The 27,862-nt window shown below is 37.3% G+C and overlaps 2 protein-coding genes across 3 annotated transcripts in view; one reads left to right on the top strand and one right to left on the bottom strand.

The window, feature by feature from the left end:
- The window catches only part of LOC136312241 (protein mono-ADP-ribosyltransferase PARP15-like), a 328,256-nt gene that overhangs the window by 158,394 nt on the left and 142,000 nt on the right, over positions 1–27,862 (bottom strand). The window lies entirely within an intron of this gene.
- The window catches only part of KPNA1 (karyopherin subunit alpha 1), an 83,544-nt gene that overhangs the window by 22,948 nt on the left and 32,734 nt on the right, over positions 1–27,862 (top strand). For both annotated transcript variants that reach the window (XM_066241783.1, XM_066241781.1), the window contains exons 2-5: positions 1,499–1,632; positions 17,764–17,871; positions 21,808–21,907; positions 25,770–25,864. In XM_066241783.1, coding sequence (XP_066097880.1) covers positions 1,504–1,632; positions 17,764–17,871; positions 21,808–21,907; positions 25,770–25,864 — 432 coding nt within the window. In that variant the 5' untranslated portion in view covers positions 1,499–1,503. The remainder of the gene's footprint in view (positions 1–1,498; positions 1,633–17,763; positions 17,872–21,807; positions 21,908–25,769; positions 25,865–27,862) is intronic.

Below are 27,862 nucleotides of genomic sequence, written 5' to 3'. Positions count from 1 at the left end.
GAATTCAGGTTAAAAGTGGCCCAGTTTGCAAAAGTGAATGGCAATGTGCTACTGAACGTAAATTTGGTCCTCCTCCAACTGAGAAATCAATCTAAGGCTGACTACAGGAAGAAGAAATCCTACTGAAAACACCACGGCAAAAGAAGGCCATGAGAGGCAAGTCAGCAAAATGGCCTGATTTAGAGAGGGAATTGAAGATCAATTAAAAAATGGGGAGAGGAATTGAACAGACATTTCTCCCATGGAAACATACAAACAACAAATAGATAGATGAAAAAGTGCTCATCTTTACTAACTATTAGAGAAATGCAAGTCAAACCCACCTGCAAGGAGATACCACCTCACACCTGTTAGATTGTTAGCAACAAGGCAGGTAATAACAAGTGTTGGAGAGGCTGTGGAGAAAAAGGAACCCTCATTCATTGCTGATGGGAATATAAACTGGTACAGTTATTATGGAAGGAAGTATGTTGGTTCCTCAGGAAATTAAGAATAGAGCTATCATATGACCCAGCAATCCCTCTACTGGGTATCTACAAAAAAACCTCAGAGACATTGGTACACAAGGACACATACCCTCCTATGTTCATTGCAGCATTATTCACAGTGGCAAAGACATGGAAGCAACCAAAGTGTTCCTTAATAGAGGATTGGATAAAGAAAATGTACATATATACAATGGAATACTACTCAGCCATTAAGAAATGAGGACATATTGCCATTTACAACTTGGATATAGCTTGAGAACAGTACATTCTAAGTGAAATAAGTAAATCAGAAAAAGCTAAGAAATACATGATTTCATACATGTGGGATATAAAACTGAGACTCATGGACATAGATAAAAGTGGTTAGCAGGGGGAGGGGCATATGAGGGAGAGGTGAGGGGATGGGGGAAGGGAGTAAGGAGGGACAAACATGGTGACAGGAAATGATTTGACATTGGGTTATGGGCACATAACGCAATCAGCAGTTCAAGTGCTATAGAAATGTTTACCTGAAACCTATGTACTCTTACTAAGCAATGTCACTGCATTAACTTTAATTTTCTAATTTAAAATTAAAGAAGGAAAAAATATAATGGGATATATCTGTACAGTGGGATATTATTCAGCCATAAAAAGGAATAAAATACTGATACATGCTGCAACATGCATGAACATTGAAAATATTCTAAGTGAAAGAAGTCAGGCACAAAAAAATCACACATATGACTCATGAAATGTCAACAATAGGAGGGATAGCTAAATGGTATAGAGTTTCTTTTTGAGGTGATGAAAATGTATTTAAAAATGGATTGGTGATGATTGCACATAGCTGTCAATATACTAAAAACCACTGAGTTGTATACTTTAATAAAGCTGTTAAGAAAAGTAATCATTTCTAGTATCCCTATGGGATGGACCTGTGCATGTATACATATAAAAGGGTGAGCTGTTGGAACAACAGAACTCTACAGTAAGCTAATCTTACCTGTTCTTTCCTCTTATTTTTGTAGAAATCATGACTACTCCAGGAAAAGAGAACTTTCGCCTGAAAAGTTATAAAAATAAGTCCTTGAATCCTGATGAGATGCGCAGGAGAAGGGAAGAAGAAGGACTACAGTTACGAAAGCAAAAAAGGGAAGAGCAGGTAAGTCCATTATTATTATTAAGTCCTTTTTTTTTTTTTTTTTTTAGAGGCCAAGGAGCCATCCTCAGCACCCGGGCCATCTTTGCTCCAATGGAGCCTTGGCTGCGGGAGGGGAAGAGAGAGACAGAGAGGAAGGAGGGAGAGGTGGAGAAGCAAATGGGCGCTTCTCCTATGTGCCCTGGCCGGGAATCGAACCCGGGTCCCCCGCACGCCAGGCCGACGCTCTACCGCTGAGCCAACCGGCCAGGGCTATTATTAAGTCCTTTTAAAGAACCTGATGTTCATTTTAAGCCTGAAACCACCTTTATTTTAATTTTAATAATGTTTACTATATATATCTCCCAAAGACACAACTATAAAATAATGTTTTGGGGGTCGGGGAGAGGAGATAATGAAAAGTGGAATACAAGAATGAACAAATCTTTGCAGTTCCCAAAGATTTTATAGGTGTTTGTTAATTAATTCTCAAGTGGCCAACAGAATATTGGAAATTTGAATTGGAAACTTCGTAAACATGTACAGGAATCAAGAATCGGTAATTAACTTCATAAACCCATACTCTGGGTTCAGTAATTGTCAACAACTTGCCTTACTTTGTGTCTGCCCACATTTTTTTATTATGTAATATTTTAAAGCAAAATCTCAAGGAATATGTCTTTTCACCCCTCAGTTGATTCAGAAGCACATTTAGGACTTTATTTATTTATCTATTTTTAAACTTTGAATTGATTTTAGTTTTTAAAACATTTTTAAAAAAGGGGTAAAGAGCATGAGGTAGGCTCAGCCAAATCTCTGTTCTTGTTGATGATGGCTACTTGATGGTTCTTCCACTTTTTCCATTGTTGACTATTTAGGGAGAGAGAGGCCACTAAAACATGTCTGTACTCTTATGGGATCTTCTTCATTTCAATTTTCAGGATAGCAAAATGTCATTTTCATGTTTTTTAAATCTTTTACTTGAATTCTTTCATGTCTATAAGAAACACAAATTTTATTTTTCTCTAAAATCACTTTGTGCCTTCCAAAACATCACTTTGGTCAAGGAATGTGAATTGTCATATCCTTGTTCATAATGTGCATACTTTTCAAATATTTCCCAGTCGTAATCTGTATTTCTGATGGTCCTTTAGTTCTTCAAGATGGAAAAGAAAAATTGAATAATCTTACACACCTTGTAAAATTCTCTTCATAAACTTCCTTTATAGAGACGTTGAAAATACAATTGCCACATTTAGAAACAATCTGTTTTTGTTAGTTTGGATGATAGTTATGCAACTTCCATTTGGAATTTAGTCTGCATCAATTTTGTCCCAATGCTCATTAAATTACTTGTCCAGAGCAGTCCTTTAGCCAGAAGTGTTAGCAAACTTTTTCCAAAAACAGAATTGAGTTCTTTAAAGTCTTCCTGTGATGGTGTTTGGTAGGACATTATTTTTAAAGATCATTTTAACCTGAGAAAATCTACAGGAGAATCCGGGACCCACTCTCACTTACCATTCTCTAAAAATGCTTAGGACAAATGGTCCATTATTTTTGGCAAAGAAATTTCGAAATACAACACTTGGGTAGCTTTTTTTTTTATGCTGAAGAGAGACTTTTGAGCCTGGAAGGACCATTTGACACACACACAGCACAAAGGCTTCATTTGACCCCCACATTTCACAAGTTCCATGAAAGGCAAATGAATCAGAACTCTTCATACCTGAGAAATAAGGTAACCTGTCATAAATATTTGCAGTTAATAGGGAGCTATTCTCAACATATACTGTGCTTTTGAGTAATGCTGCGTTACTCAGTCCAGCAAGATAATCCAGTTAGTTGAAATTCAGGAGTATGTTATGATCTCAGTGTTTTTTTGTGCTGTATGTAGGTGTTGAATCAGTTTATCATTATTATTACTATTATTTGGGGATGGGCAAAGAGAGTTTATAATAGAGTTAATGTTAAGCACAGCGAATTAAGCTTCAAATTCTTGCCATTTGCTTTATTATCATGGAAAGTAATCGCTTATTCATAAAAGGATGAGTTTCTCTTGGTGTCTTGTGGCTATTTTTATTCGCCTCTGTCTTATTTGAAGTGCAATCAGTTTTTTGGATTACCTTTTATCTAAGCTTCTGTTTTGGGGGTAAATTTCAGAAATCACAACAGCATTGTTACATAATTATATTCTCATTTATAAATGTGAATACATGTATGTATGACTGTGAGCACAAGTATATAGGTCTGAGCATAACCACCAACCTATAAATATTTGGCCTAAAGCCATTTGAAGTTTTTTGTGTTCACTTACCTACCTGAAGGCAAATGTTTTATATTCACAACATGTAAGTGGCAAGTATGGACCCACATATCTGACTAAAAGCATTTGTAGTTGAAAGTATGAAATTTTAAATTGTGTTTGGGCTTTAACAAATATTTCTGTGATAAGTTTATGGAATCTTGTTCTATTTAAAATCTTAATTTTGTCATTTCATGTGTGCCTTCTTATGTAGGGACAATTGGTGAAACTAATCAGGCTTCGTAATATGACAGTACTCATTTCATTCCTAGTTTGTAAGAGTAAACATTAACAAAATAGATTCATTTAAATACTCTTTATTTTCCACGGTTGCTTTGTCATCTTTTGGGAGAAGTCACAGGCTTAGGCCAGCTGAACAGATATTTTAAGGGTAGTATAAGAGTTGATGCTGGCAAGTACATAAAAATTAGCTGCATCTTTTAGGGTTATCCTTTTAGTAGACAGTAACACTTATCTAGGCAGTACTGTATAAATGACCTTTGTCCATTTGGCACTCAAGAGACCAAACTAAAATTTATTTTTGGCAAAAATTTTGCCAGTTGATGTTATTCTGATTGAGCCAGCACTTATAATTTTTTATGTACAAAAAAATGAACACTTTACATTTACTATTAAAATAATTTGAATTAAACAGGCCTTTGTTAATTTAGTCTGAATAGGTAATATAGTGCTGTTTAAAAGTTGTAAAAACCACAATGATGAAGACTGGAGGCTTGCTTGTTGTTTTTAATTACAAGAAAAAAATCATTTGTGAAGTGAGCAAGTTGATAACTTGTGGACAGCCAACTTTTCCCATTGATTAACTTGGTTTACAATTTTGGGCTACATGTAAATAAGGTATACCTATAATAAAGTATACAAGTTATGATTGTTTTGGAGTGGTTTTCTTTTTCAGAACTTTTTCTTTGAGAAAAAGTTAAATAGTGCTAAAATACTTGTAACGAGACCATCAGTGGTCTCATCCCAAGTAAACCATTTTCAACTATTTTAACTGGTCAATTTGGTTTATATTGCTAAATTCCTAAGTAATATGTATATGTTACTATATATCAATTTAAAGTATTTATTGATGTTCTGTTTTGAGAGGTGAAAATTTAAACTCTTATACCACTCTCCCTACATCCATCCTCCTACTGTAGTTTTGTTACAATATATGAGTATTTAATTGCTTAGCTGAATAGTATACTTGGTTACATTTCCTTTCTTAGACTGTTTTTTTGGGAGTTGTCTCGTGTTTTTTGTTTTGTTTTTTTACTTGCAAGGCTTTTTTTGACTTCCTGGTTGCCTTCTCATTCTCTCCTACAGCTCTTTTAAATTATTTTGTCTGATTTTCTACTTGTTAAACTTCTCATATAATTTATCAGTTCCAGTTTTTCTTCCTTTGGAGACCTTTGCCGTACCTTTTCTGTCCTTTTGCTCCAGTCAGTATTGTTTTTCCTTTAGACTTGCTGTATGTATAGCTGTAGTCTCAGAACTTCCCATTGTTGGGAATTTGTCATTGCTTTTCTTGTCTTGATCCTTGTGATGTAAATGGTATTGTTTTTTGTTTGTTTGTTTGTTTCTTTTAGTGAAGGAGAGAGAGAGGAACAGATGGACAGGAAGGGAGAGAAATGAGAAGCATCAACTGGTAGTTGCAGCACTTTAGTTATTCATTGATTGTTTTCTCCTATGTGCCTTGACCAGGGGCTCCAGCCTAGCCAGTGAACCCTTGCCCAAGCCAGTGATCTTGAGCTCAAGGCAGCAACCGCATACTCAAACTGGTGAGCCCTTGGTTAAGCCAGATGAGCCCATGCTTGAGCTAGTGACCTCGGGTTTCGAACTTGGGTCCTCAGCCTGCCAGGTTGATGCTCTTATACATTGTGCCACAGCCTGATCAGGCAGTGGTGTTGTATTTTTAATTTTAAATTTCACTTGTTATTAGCAGTTATATGTTTCATGACTTATACTTATTAAAGATCACTAACAGCATCCTGCCATACTATATTAAAGACTCTGCCTGTGGTTGTAAATTTTGCAATACCATTAGATGTACCTTTAGTGAGTAAGTTTGGTTTTAGAGTCATGTAAATATTTTAAATGATTGTAAAACAAAATTAAATCAAAATGAGGAAAGATCCTTAGATTAAACAAAAGGGATTAAATGGCCCTGTGTGTCATGCTTATGGCTAAACCAAATAGAGAGGAATTATTTTAATATATATAAGATATGGCAATGTAGATGTCAGAGGAATGGCAGCATGAGAGGTCCCCTTGTTCTCTCCCCTTGAATTTTCAACAGTTTGATCAGTTGTAACTCAACAAAGGATTCCCTGTTCAACACAAAGCACACCTGAGAGATTCACACTTTGAATCATCTAAAGGTGGGCAGGTGGGAACAAAAGGGGGAGATGAGAAAAGAAAAGAGCTCAGAGGAACCATGGACACAGTCCTGCAGCCAGGGGCTCATGGCAGGGCTCAGCCCAGAGATGGGAGGAATCAGTTGTGGCTGGTGCTCCCTTCAGCTGTGAGGAGCAAAGAGATTCAGTGGGCATTCCTGCAGCAGTGAGCAATAGAAGCTACAGCTGAGCCCAGAGACCAGGGAAGGATATAGCGTGAGGGTACAGCCACAGTAGTTGGGCAGTTGGAATTTCAGACAGAGAAACAAAGCAATGGAGTCCTGGTACCCCATAGTCTCCCAGAGCTTGCCTCCCTTTGCTCTTGGTGTTGGGTTGTTGAGCACATTATTTGAAAACCTGAGTACTAGTACTATAGAATCACTTTTTTTCCTGAGCAAAGGATGCATTCTGAGACCAGTCCTGTGGTGGGTGCAGGGGAAATCCCATGGAGGTCTGAGGTCACCATTACTGGGAGGGCAAAACATCAAAAGAAGCTGGAATTTCACTGAGCTAAAAAACTTGTGATTCAGTGCCACCTTCTGGGAAATAAGAGAAAGACTTCTTCGTGTCAATTTGCTAGAGAAGTGCCAGTCATACATAGACGCCTAGACAGAGAAGGAATCCATCAAATACCATTAATAACCAAGGTAGCAAGGCAGCTCAGAAAGAAAATGAAAAACCCAGTAAACAAACTTTAAAACGTGGAAATATGTGATATAAATGACAGAGAATTCAAGATTGCAGTTCTGAAAATACTCAAGATGCAAAAAAAATAGGGAATTTAATGTGTTCAGAAAACAGATCAAAGAACAAAACGAGTGCTTTACCAAAGAGATTGAAACTTTCAAAAAGAAACAGACAGAAATTCTGGAGATAAAGAACTCAATAAAAGAAATTAAGAATGAAGTAGCAAGCATAGGAAATAGAGTATACCAGATGGAGGAAGGATTAGTGATATCTAAGATAGAAATCTAGAAATGATGCAAAGGGAGGAAAAGAGAGACTTGAGCATGAAAATAAATGAGAGACCTCTACAAGGACTGTCTGGCATATCAGAAGAAAAAGAGAGGGAGAAGGGAATAGAGAACCTATTCAAACAAATAGTTGATGAGAACTTCCAAAACCTATGGAAAGAGATAGATGCTTGAATCCAAGAAGCATACAGAACACCTAGTTACCTCAATTCAAAGCGAGACTTTTCCAAAGCATGTTGTATTAATACTGAAAAATTAATGACAAAGAAAGAATTCTCGCCTGACCTGTGGTGGTGCAGTGGATAAAGCGTCGACCTGGAAATGCTGAGGTCGCCGGTTCGAAACCCTGGTCAAGGCACATATGGGAGTTGATGCTTCCAGCTCCTCCCCTCCTTCTCTCTGTCTCTCTGTCTCTCTCTCTGTCTGTCTCTCCCTCTCCTCTCTAAAATGAATGAAAAAAAAAAAAAGAATTCTCAAGGCAGCCAGTGAGAAAGTAGAAAGTAACCTATAAAGGAAAGCATATTAGGTTATCATCAGACTTCTCAGCAGAAACTCACCAAGCCAGAAGAGAGTGGAACCAAAAATTCAAACTACTAAGAGACAGAAATAGCTAAGAATAATATATCCAGCAAAGTTATCCTTTAAATATGAAGGAGAAATAAAGTCTTTTCCAGCTATACAGGAGCTGAGGGAATTTATCACTAGAAAAACTTCCAGTGCAGCAAATATTCGGGGGTTATTCTACCTCAACCAAAGAACAGAAGGTCACAAATACGAGTAAGATCACCAACATACTTACAGCATATACAAGGTAAGTTTGTGACAACAAAAACAAAAATGGAGGGAGTAATGGTATGAATTTGCAATATAGGATGGATATCAGATGTTTTTAAAAGGAAAAAGGACTGTGCCAGACCAGGCGCTGGCACAGTGGATAGAGTGTCAGACTGGGATGCCAAGGACCCAAGTTTGAGACCCCGAGGTCTCCAGCTTGAGCACGGGCTCATCTGGTTTGAGCAAAAGTTCACCAGCTTGGACCCAAGGTCGCTGGCTTGAGCAAGGGGTTACTCAGTCTGCTGAAGGCCCATGGTCAAGGCACATATGAGAAGGCAATCAATGAACAACTAAGGTGTCGCAATGCACAAGGAAAAACTAATGATTGATGCTTCTCATCTCTCCGTTCCTGTCTGTCTGTCCCAGTCTATCCCTCTCTCTGTCTCTGTAAAAAAAAAAGAAAAAAGGACTGCTGTATACCTAATGGTAACAACACAGAGAAAACCCCAGACTGAAACATAGCTTAAAAAAATAAGAGAAAACAGAAGTATGGAATACCACCAAACAATAGAAGCACAAAGGAAAAGAGCCAGTGGAGGCACCGAGCTATCAGAAAACAAAAGATAAAATGGCTCATAGGAAATCCTCACACATCAGTAATTACCCTAAATGTAAATGTACTGAATTAAACAATAAAGAGGCAGATTGGATCAAAAATCAAAGCCCAATCGTATGCTGCCTTCAGGAGACACGTCTAAGCCGCATAGACAAAGTTAGACTGAAAATAAAAGGGTAGAAAATGATTTTCCAAGCAAATAACATTCTCAGAAAAGCAGGTGTAGCCATACTTATATCTGACAAGAGATCTTAAGATAATAAAGGTGATAAGACTAAGATGGACATTTTATAATGATAAAGGGGACACTACATCGAGAAGGCATAACACTGTTAATAAATACATACTCAGCCAAGGTATACCAAAGTATGTAAAGTAACTACTAACAGAACAAAAGGGAGAAACAGACAAAAGCACAATCATAATTGGGAAATTTAATACTCCATTAACATCTTTTGGTAGAGCTTCCAAGCAGATAATAAATATCACCCAGGCCCTGGCTGGGTAGCACAATGGATAAGGTATCCACCCAGCATGACAGAGCTCCCAGGTTTGACCCACCCCCCTCCCTTGTACATGCTGGTCAGGGCATGTACAAGAAGCAATCAGTGAGTACACAATTAAATGGAACTCTCTCCCTCTCCACCCCTACCACCCTACCCCCTTTTCTCCCTCCTTCTCTCCCATCTCTCTTCCTTCTCTACTTTTCCTCCCTTCTTTTCTCTCTCTCTCTCTCTCTGTCAAGTAAATAGAGAAGTTTTAAAAATATATCAGCCTTAAATGACACATTTAACCAAATGAACATAATTGCCATTTATAGAGCCTTTCATCCCAGAACATAATATTATATATTCTTCTTCAGGGCATGTGGAGCATTATTGAGAGACCACGCATTGGGTTACAAAACTAGCCTTAACACATTAAAGAAGATTGAAATTATACCAAGCATATTCTCTGACCACAGTGCTTTGAAGTTAGAAATCAGCTGCTAAAGGAAGTAAAGAAACCCACATAATGGAAATTAAACAACATACTACTAAAAAATAACAACAGCAGAGAAATAAAAGGTGAGATCAAAAGATGAATAGACACAAATGAGAATGATGGTGTGATATACCAAAACTTCTGGGATGCAATGAAAACAGTAATAAGAGGGAAATTTATATCATTACAGGCTTTTCTCAAGAAATAAGAGAAATCCCAAGTAAACAATCTAATGTTACATATTAAAGACCTATAAAAAGGAAAATAAAAGTCAGCAGAAGAAAGTAAATAATAAAACTTAAAGCAGAAATGAATGTAATAAAGAATGAAAAGACTATACAAAAATTTAATACAACAAAGAGCTTGTTCTTTAAAAAGATTTATAAAAATTAAAAAATTATGTGGCTAGACTCACTAAGGAAAAAAGGGAAAAAATTCATATAAACACAAAATAGAGGTTACCACAGACATTACAGATATTCAAAGGATCTTATAATACTATAAGAGACTCTCTGCCACCAAATTTGATAACATAGATGAATTAATAAGTTTCTAGAAGTATATAACTTTCCTAGACTGAATCATGAAAAATTGGAAAATCAGGATGTTCAACATACACAAATTGAACAATCTAATAAAACAAAGGATAAAAATTATATGAGCTTTTCAGTAGATGCAGAAAAAGCATTTGATAAGATGCAACATCCATTTATGATTAAAACAATAAAATGGATATAGAAGGAAAGTATCTCAACATAATAAAGTCTGTATGTGACAGACCCTCAACCAATATCATACTCACTGGTGAAAAACAAAGTTTTTCTCTAAAATCAGGAACAAGACAAGGATGTCCACTCTCACCACTCTAATTCAGCGTAATACTGGAAGTCCTAACTAGAGCAGTAAGGCAATAGAAAGAAATAAGACATTCAAATTGGGAAGAAAGAAGTAAAAGTGTCACTTTTTGCAGATGACATTTAGAAAACCTTAAAGACTTCACCAAAAAAAGTATTAGAAACCACAAACAAATGCAATATAGTTGTAGACTACAAAATCAATGTACAAGTCACCTCCTTTCCTGTATACTAGCAATGAAACATCAAAAAAAGAAATGAAAAAAATAATTCTTATTCCAATTGCAACCAAAATAATAAAATGTCTAGGAATAAACAAAATGAATGTGAAGGACCTATATACTAAAAAATAGAGTGTTATTAAAAGAGATGGAAAAAGATACAATGAAATGGAAAGATATTTTATGTTCATTGGATTGAAGAATCAACATAATTAAAATGGCCATATTATCCAAAGCAATATACAGTTTTAATGCAATCCTCATCAAAATCTCAATAGCATTTTTTAAAGAAATAGAATTTTAAAATCATCAGATTTATATGGAACTACAAAAGACCCCAAATAGCCAAAACAATATTGAGAAAAAGAGAATGAAGCCAAAGATATCCCACTACCTGACTTCAAATTATATTACAGAGCTATGATAATCAAAACAGCATGGTATCGGCAGAAAAACTGACAAGCAGACCAATGGAACAGAATCAAGGGTCCAGAAATAAAACTACATGTATATAGGCAAATAATTTTTGACAAAAGAGTCTGAAACACACAATGGAAAAGAAAACAAAGCCCCATCAATAAATAGTGCTGGAAAGATTGGAAAGCCAGATGCAAAAGAATGAAACTTGACTACAGCTTGTCCCCATGCACTATTTTAATTAAAAATGGATCAAAGACCTAAATATAACATCCGAAACAATAAAAGACATAGAAAAAAACAAGTCCTAAATTTATGGACCTTGGTCATAAGAGCATTTTATGAATTTGATCCCAAAGGCAGGGGAAGTAAAGGCATAAATAAATGGGACTATGTCAAACTAAAGAGCTTCTGTATAACAAAAGAAACCAACAACAAAATCTAGAGGCAACCAACCGAATGAGAGATATTTGTAAACAACAGCTTCAACAAGGGATTAATATCTAGTGTGTGTGTACACACACACACACACACACACACACACACACACATGACTCATACCTCAACACCAAACAGTACAGTTAGAAAATGGTCAGAGGACCTGAATAGATACATGTCTGTAGAAGACATACAAATGGCCAACAGTAATTTGAAAGATACTCAACTTCACCAGCTGTTAGGGAAATACATATCAAAACCACAATTAGATACTACCTCTTACCTGTTAGAATGGCTATTTTCAACAAGAGAGGTAATAACAGCTGTTGTAGAACTTGTGGAGAAAAAAGAACCCTTATTCACATTGATGGGAATGTAAACTGATATAGAGCCACTGTAGAAAATAGTATGTCAATTCCTCAAAAAATTAAGAACAGAGTTACCATACGACCCAGCAACCCTTCTTCTGGGTATCTAGCCAAAAAACTCAAAAAACATTTATTTGCAAAGATATATGCACTACTGTGTTTGTTGCCACATTATTTACAGTGGCCAAGTCATGGAGACAGCCAAAGTGTCCTTCGATAGAGGATTTGGGTAAAGAAGATGTGGTACATATATAGTATGGAATGCTGCTACTCAGCCATAAATAAAACTGAAATATTGCCATTTGTAATAACATGAATGAACCTTGAGAATACTATTCTAAGTGAAATAACTCAGAAAAAGCTAAGAACCATATGATTTTACTCATATGTGGGATATAAAACTGAAACTTCCTTTCACCGAAATGGAGTTAAACAACAGTTCAAGATACTGGACATCAAGTAGTGAAGGAAGTGATCTCTAGAGAGGGGAAATGAGATGAGCCCTATGGTAGGTTCAGTTTACTGTCAAGAGTTTTCAAATTGCAACACAAGGAGAGGGAACTGTGGTATAAAGTAAGCTTCCTTGAGGTGAGAAGATGGAGCTGAGACCAGTGAGACCAAGGCTAATAGAGCTCATAGAATATAATACCAGAAAGGAGAGACCTGTATACTATATAGAGAAGACTGGAGCTCTTCAAAAGTGTTTCCTTGAATCTTCAGCAGAGTTCTGATCAGTACATGTGTTTGAGCAAACTATCCAAGGCTAGAGAACATATCATCCAAAAGGATTAGGTAATAGTGTCTGGCACTTACATAGGGCTGAGAATAGTGTTCATTGCCCCAGACTGGAAAGACCTCAGAATTCATGCGGCTTATGTAGAGTATTCAGGATAGTCTTGCTTTAGTAGTGGAGGATAATTAGTTATAGATTTAGTTCTGCTCCAGACCTACCTAACACATCATAAAAGATCCAGAGGTTTGAACTGTTTCCGTGTAACTTACCTGCATTCCAGAACTGTGGCCAAGAAGATTTATAGAAATACAAAAATATCCAGTATTCAACAAAGTCAAATTGACTGTGTATGGCATACAAAAATGACCAGGTATGAGAAGTAGCAGGAAACCACAACCATTAATGAGAACAATCAATTGAAACTAACCCAGACCTGACACAGACTTAGAATTAGCAGAGAATGACATTAGAACATTATTGTATCTGTATTCCGTGTATTCAGAAGTGGAGACATGGGAGATATATAGAAGACAAATTGAACTACTAAAGATAAAAACTACAATGTCTGAGAAGAAAAATTCTTAGATAGGGTCATTGTCAATTTAGAAATGGCAGAAGAAAATATTAACTTCAAGGGATAGGAATATAAACTGCCCAGAGTGTAAACGTGAGGTGAAAGAATCCACATGCATGTGTGCACATGCTGCATGGAAGAGAAGACATTGGTGAGCTAGGTAACCACTTTATAAGAAACCTCATATGTGGACAATTGGAGGTCCCTGAAAGAGAGAAGAGAAAGTGGAACAGAAAATGTTGTTGAATGAAATAATGGCTAAAAACTTGTCATAATTATTGAAAATCAAAAACCTACTGAACCAAGAAACTCACTGAATCCTAGTCACAGAATCATGAAGAAAACTACACTATGATACATTACAGCCAAACTACTGCAAACCAGTCAGGAAGAGTAAAAACACCCGGAGAAAAAAGATATGTTATGTACAGAGGAACAAAGATAAAGGTGATGTCAAATTTCTCAATGGCAGCATATTATACAAACCAGAAGGCATTGGAAAAACATCTTTAAATTAGTAAAAGAAACTTTTAATTCTGTACCTGGCAAAAATATATTTCCAAATAATGGTGAAATAGGGATGTGTTCAGGTGTACAAAAACGGAAAGAATTTATCACGGTCAGTCCAGCACTACAATATATTGTGAGTGTATTCTTTCACCTCACTATTAGACAGAAGTAAAATAATGCCTTTGATTACTTTGAAGCATATCCCAGATATCAAATTATTTCATTTAGGGTGATAGGCACACAACATTATCAACAGTTCAAATGCTATAGAAACATTTACCTGAAACCTGTGTGCTCTTATTTATCAATGTCACCGCATTAAATTTAATTTTCTTAAAATTATTTTATTTATAAAATACTTCTCAGTATCTCTAAAAGGTAAAGACTTTTAAACTTAAATTGGAATAGTATTATCATTCCTTTAAAATTAATAGTTCCTTAATATCAAGCATCTAATCCCCTCCCCTTCTTTTTTCTTTTGAGAGGAGGGGAGATAGTGAGGCAGACTCCTGTATGTACCCCAACTGGGATCCACACAGTCCCATCTAGGGCCAATACTCGAGTACCGAGCTAATTTTAGCACCTGAAGCTGACGTGCTTGGGCCAACTGAGCTATCCTCAGCGCCCAGGGCAATGCTCAAACCAGTTGAGCCACTGGCTGTGGGAGAAGAGGTGGGAGAGAAAGGGCAGAGGGAGGGGCAGAGAACCAGATGGTTGCTTCTTTTATTTGCCATGATTGGGAATTGAACCCAGGACATCCTTATGCCGGACCAACACTCGATCCACTGTATCTGTTTCTTGATTATTAAGTGACTATTAAAATGATTATTCTATCATTTCTTCTGCTTTTATTAGCTGGTCGGTAACTGTAAAGAAGAGCTTTTCCTCAATAAGTCTTTGGGTTTTCTGAATTACTCATCATATAGGAAAGAGAAATACTTGACAACCCTTCGTTTTCAGAATAGTTCCTTAGCATCTTCCAAAGGGATGTATGTTTTAATGTTACTAGGAACTTAAAGTATTCAGCATATTTCAGTTTATTTTAACTATTACTCTCTTCTGTCTTTTTAAAAAAAGATTTTGGTGTTATTGTTGACAAATAATAAAGTGTACAGTTTGTTTTTATATATTCTGTGAAACCACCACTGTAATTAAGATAGGTTAACTATTTATCTCTCCTAAAAGTTTCTGGGACAGCTTTATAGTATATTTTCCCCACACCTTTCATATCTCCAATCAATTTATAATTTTTCTGTTACTACTTATTAGTTTGCATAAATGGAATCATACATTATTTTTTGTCTTTCAGTCAGCTTAATCGTTTTTGAGATTTACTTATGCTGTTGTAAATATCAGTAGTTCATTTTGTTTTATTGAGTAGTATTCTGTTGTATGGATAAACCACAATTGGTTTATCCATTCTCCTGTTGATAGCAATTTAGATTGTTTCTGGGTTTTGATAGTTGCAAATAAAGCTGCTATGAACATTCACAGCTGGATGCATACTTTCTTTTCTCTGGGGTAAATATCTAGGAACAGAACGGCTGGGTTGTATAGTAGTTATTTAATTAAGAAGTCGTCAACTCTGCCAAAATGTGTTATACTATTTGACCTTCCCATCAGCAGTGCATGGAGTTTCAGTTCTTCCACATCCTTGTCAATATTTGGTATGGTCAGTCTTTTTCATTTTACCTATTATAAGGTGTGTGCAATTCTAATTTGCTTTTTTCTGATCACTAAAATTGAATGCATCTTTTCATGAGTTTATATGCCATCTATATATCTTCTTTAGTGAAGTCTTTTTAAATATATTCATTGTCCCACAGGAATATATATATGTGTGTGTGTGTGTGTATATATATATATATATATATATGTCTCTCAGCCTTTTTCTATCTCTCATATTGGAGTGTATCTATTGAAATGTCCAGAAATGCGCTAATCTTTTTCTCTGTGCTATCTAATCTGTTAATCCCACCCAGCATACTTTTCATCTGAAAAATTGTATTTTTTATCTTTAGGTGTTTTTTCCCCCCATGTTTTCCAATCTCTCCTCGTGGTTACTTTTCTTTACTTTTTGAATTTGTGGAAATATTTAAAATAACAACTTTTAATGTGCAGTTCACCATCTTTGTCATTTCTAGGTGATTTTTTAAAAATCTTTTTTTAATTAATTAATTTATATTTACAGGGACAGAGAGAGAGTCAGAGAGAGGGATAGATAGGGACAGACAGAAAGGAACGGAGAGAGATGAGAAGCATCAATCATCAGTTTTTCGTTGTGACACCTTAGTTGTTCATTGATTGCTTTCTCATATGTGCCTTGACCGCAGGCCTTCAGCAGACCGAGTAACCCCTTGCTTGAGGCAGCGACCTTGGGTCCAAGCTGGCGAACTTTTTTCTTTTTTTTTTTTGCTCAAGCCAAATGAGCCCACGCTCAAGCTGGCGACCTCTGGGTCTCGAACCTGGGTCCTCCATGTCCCAGTCCGACACTCTATCCACTGTGCAACCTCCTGGCCAGGCTCTAGGTGATTTTGATTAATGTTTCTCTTCCTCATGGGTAGTCTTTTTCTACTTCTTTTGCATGCTTAATAATTATTAATTTAGTGCCAAGAATTGTGAATTCTACCTCATTTGGTGTTGAAATTATATGTATATTTTAATAAGTATAATTCTTTTTAAATGTTTTTAATTCTTACATTGTCATCTGATGTAGTTAAGCTACTTGGAATAAGTTCGTTTTTACATTTCTTTGGACTGAACCAGAACAGCCTTTAATCTAGGGCTAATTTAGCTTTGGTACTGAATCAGTACCCTTCTGAGTATTTTGATTAATGCCTCCTTATATTAAGAGTGTTTTTCTGTTCCAACTGGTTTAAACATAAACTATTCTTGGTCTCTTTGTGACCTCTGAAATTGTTCTTCATGCTTCTTAAAAATGGTTCCTTCTCCACCTTTGGATCTTTTCCTCACATACCTGCAATGATCCGTGCTAATCAGTATACTCAAGGAGGACCTGCAGATTTTTGGAGTATTGTCTATTGGTCTCTTCTCTTTAGTACTCTGCATAGTGGATTCTGAGTGTCTTGACCTCCTTGGTTCTAAACTCTCAACTGAGGGAGTGTCCAGGCCCTGTTTGGGTTCACCTTTCCTGTGCTGCAGCCTAGAGCTCTGTCCAGGCAATACACTGAAGCAATCACAGGACTAATGTTTCTTTTCATTTCTGAAGGAAATGAAAAGCCTGTGCTACTGTTGTCCAATGGCTGAAACCCATTATTTTATGCTATTAAAATAGCAAGCAGTCTTAGTCACTTAGAATGAGGGTAAATTATTTCATCATGGCTTGATGGCTAAGCTATAGCTTAAGATTCTTAAGGATGTTATAATGAAAGCCATCTTAATATGGAGAGAACTATTCTCCTTTCCCTTCAGAGATTAATGGATGCTTTAAAGGTGGTGGTCAAGCAGTAGACATTTGTCATTAGAGGTTGCTGGACAGGTTGGGAGGGTCTGGAAGCCTCAAAACACTGTGAGTTTTAGGAAGTATTAAGTCACTCGGGTATCATTTTTATCCTCATTTCTCCTAATGTAGTGTGAGACTATCCTATCACCTTCACATAGAGGGAAATGGCCAAGCATGCCTCAGTTCCATTTTGCATCCTTACCGTTTTTATACGTCATGCAGTGTAAGGCCTCGTAAGTTTTATAAAGTGATGGTTAATTGCAGTAGATTATAAGACTGGAGAATTCTGATTCATACTACTCACAAAAATTCGGGGGTATTTCAATGCTTCATATTAATTTTGAAATATCCCCTAATTTTTGTGAGCAGTATAGTTCCAGGAAAGGTGGAAGGCGGTACAAACTTTAGAATTTTTAAAATGATTTTCACAAAGCTCCATCCTTACTACCTTTTAAGTGGAGTGACTGATGATTGGCTGTTGAATTCCCATGTGTTAGAATTACTTTAGTAACTGTCTTTTTTATTTTTCAGTTATTTAAGCGAAGAAATGTTGCTACAGCAGAAGAAGAAACTGAAGAGGAAGTGATGTCAGATGGAGGCTTCCACGAGGCTCAGATTAATAACATGGAGATGGCATCAGTAAGATAATGAAATAAACTCTTTTTAGTGTTTCTCTGATGAAGAGATAATGAGGTTTAGATCTCTTTGTTTTTAAAGAACATTTGATATGGCTACAGAAAGAACTTGACATTTCAAATAACATATAGTTAAACAGAACTAACTAAATTGTGAAGATTAGTCCAGCTATTAACATTTACAAAGAGGCCCTGGCTGGATAGCTCGGTTGGTTAGCAGGGGTCCCCAAACTACAGCCCTCATGTGGCCCCCTGAGGCCATTTATCCAGCCTTCCGCTCTTCCAGAAGGGGCACCTCTTTCATTGGTGGTCATTGTTCTGAGAGTAACAAAGAGAACGAGGTGCAGCGCAAAGAATTATGTGGCTGCACAATGGAAGACGTCCAAAAGCTGGCCCATAGTTCCCGTTGAAATACTGGTCAGTTTGTTGATTTAAATTTACTTGTTCTTTATTTTAAATATTGTATTTGTTCCCGTTTTGTTTTGTTACTTTAAAATAAGATATGTGCAGTGTGCATAGGGATCTATTCATAGTTTTTTCTTATAGTCTAGCCCTCCAACGGTCTGAGGGACAGTGAACTGGCCCCCTTGTGTAAAAAGTTTGGGGACCCCTGGGTTAGAGTATGTCCTGACATGCCAAGGTTGCGGATTTGATCCACAGTTAGGGCACACACAGGAACAGATTGATGTTTCTGTCTCTGTCTCTCCCCTCTTCCTCTCTCTCTAAAATCAGTAAATTAAAAAAGCCAAAAACAAAAAAGCCTTGCAGAGAAGCCCTTGGCTGTTGGTTAAAACATCGTCCTGATCTCCCAAGGTTGCAGTTTTGCTCTCTGGTCAGGGCACATACAAGAAGCAGCCAGTGAATGCACAACTAAATGGAACAACGGATCAATGTTCCTCTCCCTCTCCCTCTCTCCCCCTCTCCCCCTCTCCCCCCCTCTTCCCCTCTCTCTCCCTCTCTCTCCCTCTCTCCCTTCCCCTTCCCCCCTCTCCCCCACCCTCTCTCTCTAACATTAATAAGAATTTTTTAAAAAAACTTACAAAGATAATTATAATAAAATCATTCCTTAAAAGTTGAATAGCAAGAGCTATGTTAAAGGAAATCCCAATTTGTTACTCATTTCAGTTACAAATTTGGATATGTTTATATGATTTTTTTTTTTTTTTTGTATTTTTCTGAAGTTGGAAATGGGGAGGCAGTCAGACAAACTCCCGCATGCGCCCGACCGGGATCCACCTGTCATGCCCACCAGGGGGCGGTGTTCTGCCCATCTGGGGCATTGCTCTGTTGTGACCAGAGCCATTCTAGCGCCTGAGGAAGAGGCCACGGAGCCATCCTCAGCGCCTGGGCCAACCTCGCTCCAATGGAGCCTTGGCTGTGGGAGGGGAAGAGAGAGACAGAGAGGAAGGAGAGGGGGAGGGGTGGAGAAGCAGATGGGCGCTTCTCCTGTGTGCCCTGGCCGGGAATTGAACCCGGGACTCTCGCACGCCAGGCTGACGCTCTACCACTGAGCCAACCGGCCAGGGCCTATTTATATGATTTTAAAAATTGGTTCTCGTGTGACCTGTGGTGACAAGTGGTTAAAGCGTTAACCTGGAATGTTTAGGTCTCTGGTTCAAAGCTCTGGGCTTGCCCAGTCAAGGCACGTATGAGAAGCAACTAGTACTACGAGTTGAGGCTTACCACTCCTCCTTTCCCCCCTTTCTCTTGCTCTCTCTCTGTCTCTCAAAATAAGTAAATAAAATTAAAAAAAAATTGGTTCTATATCACAACTATTGGAATTTTTTATTATAATCCATTTTGTAACTGTTTTGAGGTTAAAAAAACATAAAAATAGTGCTTTATGCGGAGCGCACCTGTCTTCATTTTCAGTTTATTATAAAATCAGTATTGATTTAATAGAACTTATCTATACATAGCTTTCAAAAAAAGAAAATTTATCTTTTTACTTTAGTTGTCATTGTCTTTCCCTAGGGACAGCCACTATTATTTGGTTCTTACTCTTTTGAGAAAAATAAAATTTCTCCCTCTCCTGTTTTTTATGGTGGCATATTTCATACAGTATTGTAGATTTTTTCTTTTTTTTTTTCACTTTATAGGTGTTTAGACCAATTTACTTTTGGAATTAGGAGAGCAGTTTAAAATCCTTTTGAAATTGATATAGACATTGTAACCAATATTATTATATTTTGTGGTGAATTATTTTACGCCCTTTAGAAAGTCAGGTGGTGGTTGTTGTTGTTTTTTATGAATATAAGGTATTTGTGAACTATATTAGGGTTCTACAGATGAAACAGAACCAATAGGAGAGAGTTAGAGGGATTGACTGATGGAGTAAATGAGTGAGTGATTTTAAGGAATTGATTCATGAAGTTGTTAGAGCTAGTAAGTCCAAAATCCATAGGGCAAGCCAGTAGGCTGGAAATACACATACAACTTGTTGTAGTTCTGAGACTGCATTCCTTTTTTAGGACACCTCTGTCTCTGCTCAACTGATTTAATGAGGCCCACCCACATTTTGGACGGTACCCTGCTTTTCTCAAGTGTGTGAATTTAAAACTACTTTCACAGCAACTTTTTGACTGCTGTTTTTCCAAACAGCTGGATACCATAGCCTAACTAAGTTGACACATAAAATTGATCATTCTCGTAAACTCTGTTCACTTGACATCTATTTATAACTCCTTAAACCATACTGAGTCTTAGGTAAAGCCAAGAATAAAGTCCTACTTCCACATAGCATTATATAATATCCTGCATGCAACTTATAATGCACTAATCTTTTTCCAGAATAGGATGTTGAGTTCTTATGTGTTGTTCACACCTCACCCTGATAGCCTGTAACTTAAATACTATGATGGAAAGTTAATAATACTTAAATACTATGAATGTCAAGTCAGTACATTCTGTTATATGATAAGGGGATACGAGAGGGAAGAAAACAGATGATATATAAATCCATAATAGAATTATATAGGTACCTTTGTATATTTAGACATCAATGTTATAGGTATCAAAGTAGTTACTTTTCTAACTCTTCAGAGCAAAATGCTTCATTCACCCCATAGAGATTCTTAGTGTTAGATATTACTTACCAACCATCCAATGTTCTCAACTTAGTGCAGCTTTCTTCACGATTCATTTTGTTGACTATAACCCTTCATGAAATGTAGGAACTTGACTTCATTGACAAATGATCCTGAGAAGAGAGTTAACTACTAATACTGGGGATGGGTTATAGTGGACAGTGGAAAAGTTCTAATAAAGTAAGAAAATAGTGAGAAACAGAAAAGTTTTAAGAAAGTAGAAATTTTAAATAAATTTAAGGGTCAGCTGTTGAATTATGAGTGGCTAGAATCTATGATTTATATAAGGCTATACTCATTCAGTAAATGTTTGTTACCATCTGCTGTCTGCCAGCTATCAGTGATAGGGTGATAAGATAGGGTCTTTGACTTCCAAGAAGCTTACAGTAAACTGGGGGAACCTGGGCAGTAAACAAATAACCAAGAAAAACATCTGATAATGAAAAGGGATTAAATTAGAAGAATGGGATAGAGATAGAGTGGACCCTGTAGATTTGGAAGCCATGGAAAGCCTTATTTTAGAATTTACATTTCATCTGAATGACAAGAAAGAGGTAGCCCTTTGATGAGCAAGGATAGTAAGAATAATAACACCTTGTCTTGGTACTTACTACTGAGATTCCTTCCTACTTTCTCACTGTTGTCAGCTTCTTAGTAATAGACAAGAGTTTGACTTTATGACATTATTAATCATTTCATACATTTGTACATATAAAGATTGCCTTCCCTTTGTGTAATTCTGCTAGATAAATATGATTAACTTAATAATATGGCCACAATTTATACTATTTCTGTTTTCCTTTTAAAGTTAACATTTCCTTTCCTTATATATATTTTTTTGTTTATGATCCCAGGGTGGTGTAATTACTTCTGATATGATTGAGATGATATTTTCCAATAGCCCAGAGCAACAGCTTTCAGCAACACAGAAATTCAGAAAACTGCTTTCAAAAGGTGAGTTCCGATTATGTTACACATAATGATTATTTACAAAATACTACTTTCCCATAACTTATTGTTCACACCACAGATTACTTGGTTTGGAGGTGTCTATCAACAGAATAAAGGGATGCATACAGACATGTTTAATTATGAGCTATAGCTAACTTTTGGATTTCCTTATTTATTTGTGTGATACCAAGACCAGAAAGCAGCAGCATTTTTATTTCTGAGCTAGCTTATAAACCACCTTAAAGTAATAAGAACAGTAGTCAATATGTTATGTAAATTCATATTGAGAAACTCCACTTGTTTTCATGAAAAACTTTGAAAATATCACTTGAAAGTGCAATTGTATAATTGTAAAGCCAGTATTCACGGCCAGGGCCACTATCACAGCAGCCTGGCCCATGCAGGTTCACATTGGATTCGGACAGTCGGTAAAGAAACAATGGAGCCAAAAACTGATAGGCCATTTTCTTTAATTCTAGCTTGCACCCGGCGGGCAAGTAAAAACACACACTGGGCTCCAAAACCCACTCACATTCAGTGCTCACAAAGCCACCGACTTATCCGAGTTTCCTAGAATCAAAGGTTTCTAGCTCACCAGCCTTATTCTCCTCAATTCCCCATCTCCTTCCTTCTCTCTACACAAACGACACAAACTGGCATCTCACTCAGCACTCCGCCATCTTGGCTGCTTCTCCTGGCCACATGGCCTCTTTCTGCTCTCTGCTCTGCTCCCTCTGCTCTCTCATGCTAATCATCCCAGGAACCAAGAGTGCAAGCTCCTACTCTGCCCCTATTTTATAGTGTAGCTTCACAACCTTTAATCCAATATACAAAATAGGGAAGTCTCTAATACAAAGTCACTTCTCTGAGGCATGATTGGATTGTACTGCTCCACATCAAAAAGGGTGGGAAAGGCTTAATCCCAAAACCAAGCCCCAGGCTACAACGATCCTGCCTGCCCCCAACACACATTAATTTCACCTGGGCGACGGACTCACGTGGGCAGCGCCACTTTAACAAAGTGAGCATAATACATTTTATCTGCCCAACAGCAATGATTATTGATTTTTTTTTTTTTTTTTTTTTTTTTTTTTTTACAGAGACAGAGAGAGAGTCAGAGAGAGGGATAGACAGGGACAGACAGACAGGAACGGAGAGAGATGAGAAGCATCAATCATCAGTTTTTTGTTGCGACACCTTAGTTGTTCATTGATTGCTTTCTCATATGTGCCTTGACCGTGGGCCTTCAGCAGACCGAGTAACCCCTTGCTTGAACCAGCGACCTTGGGTCCAAGCTGGTGAGCTTTGCTCAAACCAGATGAACCGGGGCTCAAGCTGGCGACCTCGGGGTCTCGAACCTGGGTCCTTCCGCATCCTAGTCCGAGGCTCTATCCACTGCGCCACCGCCTGGTCAGGCTATTGATTTTAATTGTAGCAATTTATCACTGAGATGTACTGATTTATTAGTGGGCAGGCTAACTACCTTTTAGATACATTTGTATTTAGGATAGAGTGGAATATAATATTTCATGTCATCTGGACAAGTAAAAAGAATTCTGAATAATATTAAAATGTCAATAGTAAATACTTAGAACTGACCCTCCAATAGTAACTTACAGTTGTTTATAGTTATTAGTGGTAAGTTAACATTGTCATAGAGGTTAACTGGAATAAAAATCTACCATAACAAAAATATATATATGTTTTTTGTGTGACAGTTTGTTTATAAACTATTTCAAGGCCATTATCATGTACACCTTCACCACCCCTCTAAAGTGTCCCTTTTCAGCATGCTGATTGTAATGGTATATTCACCTAATGTACCTTTTTAAGGCCTTTCACCCACTCTACTGGTTTCCTGCATGTATTGTAGTTGCTGGTCTCTGCTCTTAGAAATGTGATAACTAAAATACAGTACTGCTGATATTATCACTCAATGGTGAGAGATTGCCTTCCTGAGACTGTACAATCAATAATGTATTCTAAGATTGTGTTGCATTACTTATTTCGGTAGTCATGGCATAGTAATGTTTCATTGTATTTGCAGCAATTTTAATTCCCTAACACTTTTCTTCATGAACTGTTTTAAGTTTTGTCTGTAAAATCATGTGATTGGTGTTCTGTTTTTAAATTCAGTTGCTGGGTTTGCGTTACCCCTATTGGTTTTATTGCCAACTTTGGCTTGTTGTTCCTATATGTTGTTTCTGTAATTTAGTGTATTAACTACTTCATCTTTATTATAATATCAGATTTATTTGTTGTGCTTATCTGAGTGGCTGGTAAAAATGTTGAACCAGATAGAGAATATCTCATCAGAGCTCTCTCCAAATTAACATTGAACCATTAATCACCTCTTTCAGTAAAGCCATTGACTTGGCTAAGAATTCCTAGTAGTATTATAGTCTAGCTGCTATTTTTCTTGCATTGCTACATGAATGTCATAAAAAATTTTGTCAAGCCTGACCAGGCAGTGGCACAGTGGTTAGAGTGGGCCTAGGAAGCTGTGGACCCTTTGAAACCCCGAGGTCGCCAGCTTGAGCGCAGGCTCACCAGCTTGAGCACAGGCTCTCTGGCTTGAGCATGGGATCATAGACATGACTCCATGGTCACTGGCCTGAGCAAGGGGTCACTGGCTTAGCTGGAGCTCCCCCCCCCCCCCCCCCCCCGTCAAGGCACATATGAGAAAACAATCAGTGAATAACTAAGGTGATGCAACAAAGAATTGAATTGATGCTTCTCATTCTCTCCCTTCCTGTCTGTCTGTCCCTATCTGTCTCTCTCTCTCACTGTTTCTCGCTAAAAAGAAAATTTGTCAAATCTTTTGCTGAAATTGTTATGTGATTGTTTAGGGCAGTGGTAGTCAACCTGGTCCCTACCGCCCACTAATGGGTGTTCCAGCTTTCATGGTGGGCAGTAGCAGAGCAACCAAAGTATAAATAAAAAGATAGATTTAATTATAGTAAGTTGCTTTATAAAGATTTATTCTGCCAAACTTAGCGAAAATCTGACATAAAATACTTGGTAAGTAGTTGTTATTGTATTCTTTAACTTGCTGTAACTCTGCTTTATAAATTTTATAAAGTAAAGTTACTTCCATACTTTATAAATCACCATTACTATGAAACCGGTGGGTGGTTAGAAAATTTTACTACTAACAGAGATACAAAAGTGGGCAGTAGGTATAAAAAGGCTGACTACCCCTGGTTTAGGGCATTTTCTATTTATTTAGCCAACAAGATTACTAACTGAATTAATTTATAAGATACTGTGTTGTTATAAATGAAAATGAGATTAATGTGACAAGTCAACCTTGGTGAATTCTCCTCTAGCTTCTACTTAACATTATAGCTGCAAAATTAAATCCTGCAAGCACATTCGGAATCTCCTAATCCAGCCCTTCCTCCTCCTCATTCCCTCCCCCTCCCCCTCCCCCTCTCCCAACATGTGCTAGGAAGCAAGACCAAATGCTCTCCTAATGCACTTTCTTAAGACAGCTTATGTTAAACAAAAAGGATGAACAGTAAGTTTATACACAGAAAGAGCTAGAAAGAAGTGTATCAAAATAATAGCAGTGGTTGTCGTTTTTTCTCTACTTTCTAAGTTTTCTAAATAGTAGAGGTACTAATTTTAATTTTTAAGAATTCTGGCCATCATTTCCATGTTAAGGCATACCTTATGAAATCTTTCAAGCTACCATAGTGTAAAATGACCAAACTCAATTTTACATTTTTTTTTTTAGATTTTCCAATATGAAAGAGATACTAAAATGGAGGGAGGGAAATTATGAAGTAATTTTGAGCTATAAAGTCCTTGCATTGAAATCAAAGGATTGTTGTTTTTTTTCTTTTATTTTATGGGGACACAGAACCTAATCCTCCTATTGATGAAGTCATCAGCACACCAGGAGTGGTGGCCAGGTTTGTGGAGTTCCTCAAACGAAAAGAGAATTGTACACTGCAGGTGCGAACCGTTTCATTTCTTGCCTCATTTCTAATTCCCTTTGCAAACTAACATGTTGCTTATTTTAATCTATATGAAGGGTTAAATTTTTGTATAATGATGTTCCTAGCAATGACATTGTAGGTTCTTTTGATAGGTTTGTTAATATCCAGGCCCTTGGTTTTACTCTTTAGAATTTTTGCCATTTTTAGTCATGTAAAAGATTATTTTATGATTGTGGATAATCCTTATCTAATAGGGAATTGTTTGCAATAGAGGAGCCATTTTAGATAGGACCTAAGTGTGGGCTATGTAAATTTGGTTTTGAAGGATTTTTAGATTATACTTATTAGCTTTCTCAGGGTTGTGTTACGTGGGATAAATCAGACTCACTAATCTCCAAACCTGGTCCCAGTTACTCATTCCCCCAATTTCAGAAGAGCTGACAAGGAGATAGCCTTGTCAGGAATCTCTGTGCTTTTTGCTATGTTAATTTAGTCTATGAATACAAGTTCCAAGAGGAAATCCTATAACTTCTGGATTGGATAATTTTCACAGTAAAAAGAACCACTGTCAGGCCCTGGCCAGTTGGCTCAGTGGTAGAGCGTTGGCCTGGGGTGTGAAAGTCTCAGGTTCAATTCTCAGCCAGGGCACACAGGAGAAGCACCCATCTGCTTCTCCACCCTTCCTCCTCTTTTTTCTCTCTATCTTTCTCTTCCCCTCCTGTAGCCAAGGCTCCATTGGAGCAAGGTTGGCCCAGGCGCTGATGATGGCTCCATGGCCTTCGCCTCAGGTGCTAGAATGGCTCTGCTTGCAGCGGAGCAATGCCCCAGAGGGGCCAAGCATCACCTCCTGGTGGGCATGTGGGTGGGTCCCGGTCGGGCGAATGCGGGAGTCTGTCTGCCTCCCTCTGCTTCTCACTTCAGAAAAATACAAAAAGAAAGAACCACTGTCAACTGACTTTCATCCTGGGAGTTATTTAGCAATTTTAAAATACTATTTTGTTCCTGAATAAAGTTGTATTTTTGGTAAATTGGTCATTTTTCAGTAGCTAGACTTCCTTAGAGTAACCAGCTTAATTTCTCTCTTCTTCAACAAATAACTGTGCCACCTGAATTCTCATTTGTAGGGTCTAATCTGAAGGGTTCAGGCAACTATAAAAATTGGTTAGGTACCAAGAAGATCACAAAATGGGGTTATTTTTCCAAGTAAGTATGGCCAATAAAGTTTATCATAAAGATAACTTTCAGCCCCTTGTTTGCTTTTGCCTTACTCTAAGGCTTTAGGGATTGGGACATTTGTGTAAATGATAACTCTGTCCCCAGGCTTCTTACTGTCCAGAATATTGTAGATAATTCATAAGACTTGATACTTTGTTTTGATTTTTTCTCTCCTTTCCTCCCACCCCATCTTCCTCTTTACTCTCTCTGTTGCGGTGATGAGTTTCTTCCAGAGCAAAAGCAGGAAATCCAGAAAAGGTAGAGTACTTCAGTGTCCCATCAGCTTTTCTTCTCCAGTTTGACATTTACTAATCCCCAGGTTCATTTGAATTAAGATTCTGTTTTGCTAGCTGCCTCCTGGATTGTAATTCTGGTCCATCTAAGGCCAGGACCACCATCACCTGAAAAATTATCAGGTTCACCTAGAAAGCAAAGAAAGAAAGACTTTTCTCAGAAAAAAAGGAAATCCAGACAACCAACACTGCAGAGAACAGAGCCTGAGCCCCTAAGCAACCTGCCAAGAAAACCAGAGGAACCAAAGGAAGAGCCTTACTGCAGTTTATCACTTGAAAAGCTTTGTAGGAAGAGGGAGGTAGGGGAAATTATTTTGTTCATGTGAAAATAATATTTCTATCTTGTCTCTTAAATGAATAGTTTCAAGATACTGAATTTACTCATGGATCTAGCAATGTAGGTGATTGTAGAAGTCCATTCTTCTTAATGCACTAAAGAAAGATGGTGTAACCTGCTAGGCCTAAAATGAAAAGTCAGGAATAGGTGTTTCCCCATTTCTACATTC

This window comes from Saccopteryx bilineata, chromosome 8 (assembly GCF_036850765.1).
Source record: "Saccopteryx bilineata isolate mSacBil1 chromosome 8, mSacBil1_pri_phased_curated, whole genome shotgun sequence".
Lineage (NCBI taxonomy): Eukaryota > Metazoa > Chordata > Mammalia > Chiroptera > Emballonuridae > Saccopteryx > Saccopteryx bilineata.
Note: the sequence above shows the minus strand (reverse complement) of the source record. Positions and strands in the feature narration are given on the sequence as shown.